At 39.1% G+C, this 12023-nt stretch overlaps 1 protein-coding gene across 2 annotated transcripts in view; it reads right to left on the reverse strand.

Annotated features, from left to right (window-relative positions):
* Positions 1-12023, reverse strand: part of dennd1b (DENN/MADD domain containing 1B) — a 95662-nt gene that overhangs the window by 25713 nt on the left and 57926 nt on the right. For both annotated transcript variants that reach the window (XM_084117401.1, XM_084117402.1), the window contains exon 13: positions 3256-3381. In XM_084117401.1, the coding sequence (XP_083973527.1) occupies positions 3256-3381 (126 nt within the window). The remainder of the gene's footprint in view (positions 1-3255; positions 3382-12023) is intronic.

The following is a 12023-nucleotide window of genomic DNA, read 5'->3' on the forward strand; positions in this document are numbered from 1 at the left end:
CGTAAAACCATCCCGACACAAATTTTATTGCATTGTTATGGTGGCCGAGAGAGCTCAACGCAACGCAACTGTAGAAAATACATGCAAATAGAAAAAACACCAGCAAATTAAGAAAACATCTTCATCACTTTGACAACACATGCTGTGTTTAACAACGCGTTTCTGTATTTGGTTGAGTTGTGAGTATTTTCAGCACATTTCTGTATTTGGTTGAATTGTGTGTATTTGCAGCACGTTTCTGTATTTGGTTGCATTGTGAGTATTTGCTGTGCGTTTCTGTATTTGGTTGTGTTGTGAGTATTTGCAACGCGTTTCTGTATTTGGTTGAATTGTGTGTATTTGCAGCACGTTTCTGTATTTGCTTGCATTGTGAGTATTTGCTGTGTGTTTCTGTATTTGGTTGCATTGTGAGTATTTGCTGTGCGTTTCTGTATTTGGTTGTGTTGTGAGTATTTGCTGTGCGTTTCTGTATTTGGTTGTGTTGTGAGTATTTGCTGTGCGTTTCTGTATTTGGTTGAATTGTGTGTATTTGCAGCACGTTTCTGTATTTGCTTGCATTGTGAGTATTTGCTGTGTGTTTCTGTATTTGGTTGCATTGTGAGTATTTGCAGCACGTTTCTGTATTTGGTTGCATTGTGAGTATTTGCTGTGCGTTTCTGTATTTGGTTGTGTTGTGAGTATTTGCAACGCGTTTCTGTATTTGGTTGAATTGTGTGTATTTGCAGCACGTTTCTGTATTTGCTTGCATTGTGAGTATTTGCTGTGCGTTTCTGTATTTGGTTGCATTGTGAGTATTTGCTATGCGTTTCTGTATTTGGTTGCATTGTGAGTATTTGCAGCACGTTTCTGTATTTGGTTGCATTGTGAGTATTTGCTGTGCGTTTCTGTATTTGGTTGAATTGTGAGTATTTGCTGTGCGTTTCTGTATTTGGTTGAATTGTGAGTATTTGCTGTGCGTTTCTGTATTTGGTTGCATTGTGAGTATTTGCTATGCGTTTCTGTATTTGGTTGCATTGTGAGTATTTGCTGTGCGTTTCTGTATTTGGTTGTGTTGTGAGTATTTGCAACGCGTTTCTGTATTTGGTTGAATTGTGTGTATTTGCAGCACGTTTCTGTATTTGGTTGCATTGTGAGTATTTGCTGTGCGTTTCTGTATTTGGTTGCGTTGTGAGTATTTGCAGCAAGTTTCTGTATTTGGTTGCGTTGTGAGTATTTGCAGCACATGTGTTGCCATTTCCTGGTTTTGTTTATTTGTCTATTTACAGTGTGTTTTCTTCAGTTGCAGTGCGGTGAGCTCTCTCGGCCACTCTACATTGATGCTCTAAATGAGATTATTTATACTAGAACTGTATAAAAAACAATTTTCACAGAAATTAGTTTAACTGTTTGTAAAGCTATTCTTATACAAATGACATTGAATGCAAATATTTATACAGTACATAGTAAACTATTCCTAAGCAAATTGTATCGCATTGTCCCACTGAATAGTATGCAACTAGAATGGTTTTACGAACAATTTTCAGAAAAATTCATTCTGCTCGAGTTTCACGAACAAGGCTCAATAGCAAGAAAGGCTAGCATTTCAAGCAACCTTTCTTTTTTGTTCTTTAATTATAATCCAGTTATAAATTTGTATAATTCATTTTCACAACAGCTAAGCAGCGTGGCTTAAAACCTGTCTGATCTGCGCATTTGTTACCATCGTTCTTGGTGCTCGGGGGTCAATAACAAAAGAGACCCATGAGGTATCACACTACGGTGACCTATATAAGTCCATGATTGCCGACTCTTGCATGGGAGCTAATTATGATTCCCTGCATTGTTTCATTTACAGCTCAGTTAGAAGTCGGCGCTATGTTAAGGCACTGAAGGGAAAGCATATGGGCTCCATAAAGCAGAGCGGAACTTCACACAGATGATTCGTTGCAAATGGAGGAAACTCTTTAGAAATGCAGCACATCGAATATAAGCCATTATCGCAGAACATGACAGTAATCCTGGTGAAATACTAGACGTGTAAAATCAAATACTGCCATCACATTTCAGATACATGCAGGCTTTCTTCAAGAAGGAATGCTCTGAAATGATGCATAAAATTACTGATTTTATAGTAAAATATTGCAACTAATGCAATGTTTTCAACTAAATAGCTCTGCAATGCTGTCATTTCAAAGACATAAGGGTGTTTTGTCTCTGTAATAACAAAGTGAAATATTAATCAAAATAAAGCAGCACAAAGGCTGATTTTCAATCGTTCGACTTCTCAGACTCTTAATGAGATGGGGCCGACTGTCAAAAAGAGCGACCCATATTTGAGCTTGTGTTTTAAAGCAAAAGCGAAGCAAATGAAAGTGGCGTGACTGAAGGCCTTCTATTTAAAAAAAGAAAGCATGAAAACAGTGGTAATTCCATGTAGATTTGCAGACAATGTGCTCAATTGAGGCAGCGCTTTGAAGGCTAAGAGTTTCACAGACTTGACTTCGAGCATATGTGTATTTTTTTCTAGCGGCGAAAAGACAGTTTGTGCACAACTGCTAAAACATCAATAATGTATCTTCGCTCTGTGGGTCTACACAAACCAATTACTCTCTGCCTTGCCAACAAAGATGGCCACATTTGACAAACAGAGAGCACACTTTGTTTTCCTCAACACCACTCACGTAACCGGGAGGCACATTTCAGGAGTTTAGAGGGTCTGAGAAGACCACGAAGGCCCTGAGACTTCAAAGAGACAGTCCAGGCTTTTTAACATCTGACATTTCGGCTATGCAGACAGGCCCACCTTTCCCTGCACCTGTTTTCCCCTTTCTTTAAGCCTTTCTTTCTCTTGAAATGGCTTTGACTGAAAAAATAAAAATAGGCCACTTCTAAGGTTTAACTGAAACATTCTTAAAGTCTACAGAAAATATATATATATATATTTTAAAATAAAAAGTTGATGATAAATCCACATGACTTTTTAGAGTCATTAAAACTTGTTTATATTTTAAAATAAAAAAATGTATGATAAACCCACATGACATTTTTAGAGTCATTAAAACTTGCTGAAAATAGTATAAAAATGTAATAATGATTAAAATGATTTTGAAATGTGATCTCAGTCACTGACATGAGCACAAATAAAAATGCATAAATATTTATAAACGCATACTAATAAAATAATTAAATTATATATCAAGATGGTACATGGTGTTGATAAAGTGATGATAAGGTGATATTCCGTGCAGAGCTTGAAGAGAAGAGTGGTAGTCTTACAGGTTTATATCTCAGGGCGTCCCTATAGGAGCCAAACAACGCAGCCTGAGCATGCAGAAAGGCCCGAGCCACCCCGCTGCCTGTAGCGGTCGACTGCTTTTTCAGCTTACTCTTCAAACTGGAGACCTAAAAGAGGGAAAGAGAGGGAGAGAGTTAAATTAACACCTCTGAAATAGGTGGAGGAACAGGCAAACCCATTCAGAGTGTGAAGTGTCACATTTACAGGTCACCCCCCACCCTAAAAACCAAAGAAAGAAATCAAGAAAAGCCTTCTATCTCTCAAGAGCACCTGCTGCTCTGTTAATTGAAGCAATGGTGCCGTGTGCAAGGGTGGGGCCAGAGAGCAAAATGACTTTGGCAGAGAATCTTGGTCTCTCTTGCCCTTCTCTTTCTTACTAGCTACTTCCTAAATTCTCTCGACATACATATACTTTCATTATATGATTTACAATTATCTGCTACTGGTCTGCTTTTAGTTCCTTGTTGAGTCCAGTCTGATAGTGATGAAAATCAACTTTTGATTTAATGTGTTCTTTTATTTTTGCGGGGCTTAAAAATATTTTAAAGGTGGAAGAAAATGTGATTTATGTGAAATAAATAAGCCTCCAGCTGAAGGAAATGCAAATTCATGCCATTCTGGATTGCAGAATTAGAGAAGAAAGTTAAATATTCTTACATTAGCAAAAAAAAAAAAAAAATGATGTTTAACTAAACACTTTTGCTTATTGGTATGGTTGAATTGGATACTTGAAGGTCAGCAGCAAAGACATTGGTTAATAAAGTGAGATTAAATACAAAGTATATTTGTGTTGTTTAACTTTTAATTACTGCAGGTTTGCATAATATTCTGAGAAATATATGTTTCTATTATTTTTTATCTGTTTTGTGTAAGTGAGATGAATAAATGCTTCTTTACATTTAGTTTAGAACTACAATAAGCATTATGTTCACACACACACACCACCTCTGCACTTACTCCCCATTTCTCTCAGTGTGTCAGGACAGGTGTCAGTCAAAAAATTGGACGACAAAGTAACTTGTGTTACTTATTTGAAAAAGTAACTCAAATTTTTTGGTGTAAATTTAAAGGTAATGGGTTACTTTACTCGTTATTTGGAAAAAAGTAATCTGATTACGTAACTCAAGTTGTAACACCCCAACACTGGGTGTAACACACATGCAGAAAACATTTTGTTGTCATGTGGCAAGAAAACCACAGAATAGGAAATTAGAGAAAGCAAAGGTTAGTGCATGAAAATGTGATCTTATTTGTAACTGACCCATAAGCCAAAATAAATATGCATACATATTTATAAATGCATACTTATTACTAAATAAATAATATGACCAAGGAAGTTTTTGAATTGCATGTCCCCACCAGATTTTTCCCCATACTCCCAAGCCTTCTGTATCAAGGCATCCAAGCCTGTCATGAGACACAGCGGTGCACGAACACATGGGGATGAACCATGAAGCGGTGCTTGATCCAGGTAATCTAAGGTAACCAAATTGATTACATATTCTGTGGCGCTCATAACCATCTGCTGACAATTCATTTGCACGCCTGCAATTGACACTGAGCAGCGTGCATATCAATAATCAGTTTAGATTGCTTCATTAGGGAAGATCAAGCAAGGACCATAAACGAAAGCATTTAGGCTGTCCACAGAATACCAAGAGACAGTTCAGTTTAGGAACGCAGGAAAAGCACCTGAGTGAATCGCCACTGACCCTTTTGAATGTGGAAAGAGGTTTTGTTCCAGATGTTCACAAAATGTGGCATTCTTCATATCGAACAAGTTTAATTTCTGTTGTCTTTTGTTCCATTTGTCCCTATTGGGATGCATCTCTTTTTCACAGAGTCCCTGAGCTGATATGGCGAATACTCAGAAGCATCAAACTGGAAGTTTAGCGGCACTAAATTAACAAGTGTCATCTCCATATTCACACTGGCTAAGTGCTTTTATGTTTATGTAAAGTTGGCGCCATATTAATATTTCATGTTGATGCGTTGTCTTTTTTCCCTCACTTCTCTCGCTCTCCCCAAACAATCCATTAAACAGTCTTCATTTTTGAAGAATCAAAGAAAGCAAAATGCCACTCACACTCAGGAGAACGTTCACCATACCCAGTGGGCAAATAAGAGGAGACAAAACAAAAGGTTGTGCGCAAGAATGTCTTCAATATTTCTGAATAAAATTAAGTGTATATCTAATGAAATAAATGTATATAATGTTACTTAATATTTATTATTTACAATTACACATGCCCTCCCCCATTCCCCCCTCACTCATATATATTCTACTGCTAATGCTAATAGATACACAGACACACTGATGTGAGCATGTAAGATATGCTGCTGCTGCTGCTTAATTAGACATGTATAAATCCAGTAGCAGATCTAGACAGGTGGAGCTGGGGGAGGTGGAGGGTCTCAGATGAACTCTGATGGAGGACGCAGATCTAGACAGGTGGAGCTGGTGGAGGTGGAGGGTTTCAGATTAACTCTGATGGAGGACGCAGATCTAGACAGGTGGAGCTGGGGCAGGTGGAGGGTTTCAGATTAACTCTGATGGAGGACGCAGATCTAGACAGGTGGAGCTGGGGGGTTTCAGATGAACTCTGATGGAGGACGCAGATCTAGACAGGTGCAGCTGGGGGAGGTGGAGGGTTTCAGATGAACTCTGACGGAGGACGCAGATCTAGGCAGGTGGAGCTGGGGGAGGTGGAGGGTTTCAGATTAACTCTGATGGAGGATGCAGATCTAGACAGGTGGAGCTGGTGGAGGTGGAGGGTTTCAGATTAACTCTGATGGAGGATGCAGATCTAGACAGGTGGAGCTGGTGGAGGTGGAGGGTTTCAGATTAACTCTGATGGAGGACGCAGATCTAGACAGGTGGAGCTGGGGGAGGTGGAGGGTTTCAGATTAACTCTGATGGAGGACGCAGATCTAGACAGGTGGAGCTGGAGGGTTTCAGATTAACTCTGATGGAGGACGCAGATCTAGACAGGTGGAGCTGGGGGAGGTGGAGGGTTTCAGATTAACTCTGATGGAGGACGCAGATCTAGACAGGTGGAGCTGGTGGAGGGTTTCAGATTAACTCTGATGGAGGACGCAGATCTAGACAGGTGGAGCTGGGGCAGGTGGAGGGTTTCAGATTAACTCTGATGGAGGACGCAGATCTAGGCAGGTGGAGCTGGGGGAGGTGGAGGGTTTCAGATTAACTCTGATGGAGGACGCAGATCTAGACAGGTGGAGCTGGGGGAGGTGGAGGGTTTCAGATTAACTCTGACGGAGGACGCAGATCTAGGCAGGTGGAGCTGGGGGAGGTGGAGGGTTTCAGATTAACTCTGACGGAGGACGCAGATCTAGACAGGTGGAGCTGGGGGAGGTGGAGGGTCTCAGAAGAATTCTGATGGAGGACTATCTTACAGCAAACACTGAACCAGACTATTTTAATGTTGAGCAAGAAATCTCATTGGCTGCAGGATCAGCAAAGGCCAATTAGCTTGTGCCATGCGGTAATGATGTGATTGTATGAAGATGACAAAGGACCTATCAGCCTGTGCCCATTAGAGTTTTTATTTTATTTGTATACAGGCTATATATATATATTAACTACAATGCATTTTTTCCTCTGTGATTTACTCAATTCATAAATCACGTTCACAGATAATGCTGGTGATACACTTCAATTTAATAACTGGGCGGCACAAGCTTGGCCAATAATTGATCAGTCAGACTAATTAACTTCTATACTTTGAGTAACGTTAACGAGATGTGAGCGGGTGGGGCATCAGAGGGGAGCTTAGCTCTACAGGTGATAAACCTATTTGGCAGTGACATTTTTTAGTGTAAAGTCATTCAGTCTATAATCTGATCAAAGGGAGAGTCCCCCATTGGGTCCAATTATAACTATGGTATTGTAGGAGGTGGGTAGCTAGGGTGGGGGAGTTGGGGGTATGTGTGTGTGTGTGTGGGGGGGGGGGGGTGTTGGGGGGAGATGACTTATGTTGAGTTATGATATTCATAATCTATGCAGAGAGGCCTTTCCACTATAGGTCTTCTCCCCATAGCTGTGATCTTTTCAATTTACATCAAGCGAGGATGGCTGAGGATGAAAGTGCAGCCTCCGACTCGCTGAGCCCGTCGAGGGCAAACACAGGGCCTCATTAAAGTCTACTGCATGGACTCCCCAACAGGGTTTGAAGTGCGTCAAGTAAAGAGCACAGGGTCAGAGGTGGCCCTGAAAACAGATCTCCATTTAACTCACCAGCTGGAGATGATAATTAGCAGGTGCATCACTGTCTCCTGCTCTAAAGGATGATACCATGGAGATCTGCTCTGCGGTGGGCTTCTATTATACACCGCGAGTTTCAACAGAACACCACTTCTGAGACGCTTCTGCGCGCACGCACGCACACGCACACACACACACACACACACACACACACACACACACACACACACACACACACACAAACGCCGGTCTCTCCTCGAGAGCTGAGCTGTTTATGGTCAAGGGATTTTAATTCATTGAACTGGACAAGCCGCAGACAGGCGCTACACACAGTCATGTCCTCACGCATATATTTTACACTTTTTCCAGGTTTATAAATGGAGATCTGATGGATTTTACAACCTGACTGGATACTTAAAGAGATTTCTTTTATATATATATATATATACATACATACATACATACATACATACATATACAGCTCTCGAGCCTGTATGATGATACAATTAATTTATAAATGATTATGATAAATATAAGTTAAAATAAAGAAATAAAAAATGAAATGACCATTTACAAAGTTAATCTAGACATGTAAATAAATAAATCAGCTCACAATATTGTCAGGTTACATTGTGACCGTTTTGGAGTATGGCTGAAATACTTCTTTTTTTTTTAAGACAGAGGGAAAAATATGTTTTGTTAAGGATTCTGTCCAGGGATGGAAAGCCGTTGGGAGGCAATTAGAGGACTACAAAGAAAAAAGAAATAGATATGAAAATCTTCTGCTTTCTTTTGATGTGCAATAGGCTGAAAAGTAAATGTACACGCGGACTGAATTCACATCCTTTCAGAAAAACACAAAGACAAAGTGTATTTCAACCGTAATGCTAAAGGAAACGCAGGTCAGTGTCTTGTTCTTAACACAGCATACATTAAGTAAAATAATAATTATGTTAATTAATTAATTTAAATTATATAACTTAATATAAAAATAATAAATCTATTTTCAAACAAATGCTTACAAAGTTTAGTGTCTTTCTTAATACACTGAATACATTTAAAATAAATAAATAAATAAAAAGTGTACAACTTAAAATGTAAAACTAATAAAACAATCATCATCAAACATAAAAAATGCTTAAAGATGACTAACAAAACGCAAGGTTAGTGTATTTTTCTTAAAACGCAGCATACATTTAATAAATAAATAAAAAATATAGCTTAAAATAAAAGAAACTTTTATCAAACATAAATCAAATAAAATATGGTTAAACAATTTTTTTATATTTATCAGACAGTTAAAAATAAATAAGCAAGTACCGAACTGAAAGAAACACCAATACAAATGACCACTCAATAGTATCCACTAGTTAGCATTCACAAAGCAAATGACTCCATCAATCACTGCTAGTTTATATGCTAACAGAAGCATGCTGAATGCGCAAGTTATTCGATTTTGGTATGTGGAAGATGTAATGCAAGTTTGTTAAAAACGAAAATATGCATTCAAACATTTTTGAATGTAAATGTGATTTGGTTTTGGTTTTTAAGACATCTGCATTTGATTTCAGTCTGACACACAAAAAGCGCCAATCAAGTACAGTTATTGTTCATCAACAGACCAATAATGGTGGTGCCTTGAGGGCTGGACACTGCATTAGTCCACTCGGGGCGGAAATTAGCCCCACCTGGTCTGCCCCGTCCCGCACACTACGGCACGAAGAACTGATCCTTTAAGAGGGTCCTGAATGGGCTTGATTTGCGCTGCCCTGAAATAGAACAAGCGCTGAAGAACGCAACATTCCCACTTTCCCCAAACAGTAATTGTTTGGTGTGTCAGCTGATGTAGTGCTTGTTTTTGTTTTCTCTCGAATCCCAATTAAACACCATGCCGGGTGATCTCAGAGGAGGCGCGCGGATATTGCACTCTCTCTGATTAATTTGTTAACCTTCATTTGGTAGCTTAATATACACGAGGTGGGTGTGCAAACTTGAATTTTTGCTGTTGATTGAGAACGTAAACGATCAAACGCAGGAAGTACAAATATAAGTTGTGTGGAAGAGACGAAAAGGGAGACAACCGGAATGACACGAGCAGCAAAGACAGAGAAACTGGAAAAGTAAACAATAGATCTGGCGTAACTTGAACAAAAGTAATAAAGTCAAAAGGAATATTTCATCAAAACAGTCTCAGGATTGATACAGCACCTGTGAGCAGAGAGAATCGCATCCAAATAAGATTGCAGCGCTGTTTGGTAGCACAATGGATTCATAATTTTCTATTTTTAGATCGTTTTAATGACTGCACAAGTAAACACCCCCCATACCCCGCTACCAAATCCAATTATAATTGAATAAAATAAAAAAAGCAACAGTTTCACAATGTTTAAGGAGGAAAACACCTTCATTTATTTGTGAGAGAGCAAACTCTCCTTTTAACATAATTTATTTTCTTTCTTTTTCCTTTTGCAGAATCTACAACCACCCATCATTAAAATCTCCTAAATATTTATAAATTCAGTTCTTGATGGAACTAGAAAAGCGGCAAACACCTTCTAAAACAAAGACAATCTAGTTAGAAATAATAAAGTTAGCACAAAGAGTTACACTAAAAAAACATCAAAGTGATCTTTATTTTAATGTTTATATACATGGTGGATCAAAAAGTCACTTCAGACGTTTTAATCTCATTTTCACACACTGTAGAAAATAAAAAAGTTGTCGTGTGACACTTTCGAAAAGTGTGGTGATTAAAACTGCAACCCAAAAAACACAATCCGTGGACTTTCAACCCCGTCCCATCTGATGTTTCCAATAAAAAGGCATGTTTGAAATCATTCTCAAGCGTTCGCCACATCCTTTCTGAGCCGCTGCAATTATTATCTCTATTTGTAAAATCCGTTGGTTTGTGCAGAACGGAATCGCTACTGGCGTGGTAGCATTTCTAATAGTCAATAAATCTAAAATATTATGTGTGAAATTGGGAAAAACTGCCATTAAGTGACAGACAGCGGTGAGCACAGCATAGGGTCCCGTCTGAAAAAAGGGCCAAGTAATTCAGGACAACTGTCACCCCTGACCCGTCTGAGAGCGGCTCTAGTGGTCAGACTCTCCGAATAATAAAGCCCACATGGTAAAAAAAGCCTTCAAACACTTAATTAGATGAATCTCAAAAGGTTCGGCTTAAATCAATAAAAGACTTGGGAGGAAAGAAAAGAAAAAAAGAAACGCTCCAGGGTCAGTTTTATTCTATTTTGCTTTATAGTTGTAAAATGCATTGATTTTTTTTTTTTTAGAGGCCAGAAATGCTAAAATCTCTGAATAAATGTGTATTTAAATAATGAAAGTAAAAAAGTGAATCAAATTAATTGATTCAATTAAATTCCATCGACTGGCCCTTTTTAAACACCAAATTGCGAGGCACTTTCGCCATGTGACAGACTATTTAAGATGGAAAGGGCGGGGGGGGGGGGGGGATAAACCCAGAGCGTTTGCTCAATTTAAACGTATTCCTTGAGTTATGAATTTTAATATCCCCAAAGGTATGATAACCAGAGGAAGAGAAAAATGAATTTTTGCGGTGATAAATATATTATTGTAGGTGACATTTACATTCAGGTGGGGTAATTTAACATGATATGCAGAATACGTTCTATCATTAGTCAATGAAAAATTGCGTGAGAGGATCAAAGCAAACATGAAGCTGCCACTTAATTTATCACGCTACGAAGACAAAGAGGTTTTTTCTTTCCCCTCCGTCAGTTTCAAAAGACCCGACTCTTTTTTTTTATACGACGCTCTCGGTTTGCAATTTAATTTACAAATGGGATGCCAGTGCTGAGATGGCATAACAGAACAGGCTGGCTTTTTCTGCTTGGACAGACAGCAGCGGGATCCACCGAGTCATATAGGAGTGTTAAAACACCCCCCCCCAGCGGGACAGAAAAAGAGAATGCGAGAGGAGAAAAAAAAAAAGAAAAAAAAAACACACATAAAGAAATTTGAACATTTCTTTATGTTCAAAAGGACAGATGACAGACGTGTTTCTGACCCTGACGCTGGATGCACTTCCCTGTTGCACTGACCGTGCCACCTAAACATTAATTAAAGAGAGAAAGCGCTGGCATGTGGCAGAAAAGCAGGATCTAATAATTGGCCCCCTTCTTCCCCGCGCCTACAGAAAATCCAGGACTTCTAGCGAGATGTGCCACTGGGCAGAGAGAAAGAGGAAGAAAAAGAGAGAAAAAAAAAAAAGAGAGATGAAGGCAGGAGTTTGAAATTCACAGAGATGGCTGGCGAATTGCGACGGACGTTTAACGTCACAGGGCAAGTTTGCAGAGAGTGGTTTTTGGGGATTCACGGCTGCGTCTGCTAATGATGAGGACAGAGGTGCGGGTGTGTTCCTCTGACCAGAAAGAGACTGTTTGTTTAAATGTGCAGGTGGACGAAAAAGAGAATGGGAGAAAATGGCAATCATATTTGTGTGTGTGTGTTTGTGAATTTGAAACAGTGTGCATAGAACAAAAG

This window comes from Abramis brama (genome assembly GCF_963993115.1).
Source record: "Abramis brama genome assembly, chromosome: 6".
Classification (NCBI taxonomy): Eukaryota; Metazoa; Chordata; class Actinopteri; order Cypriniformes; family Leuciscidae; genus Abramis; species Abramis brama.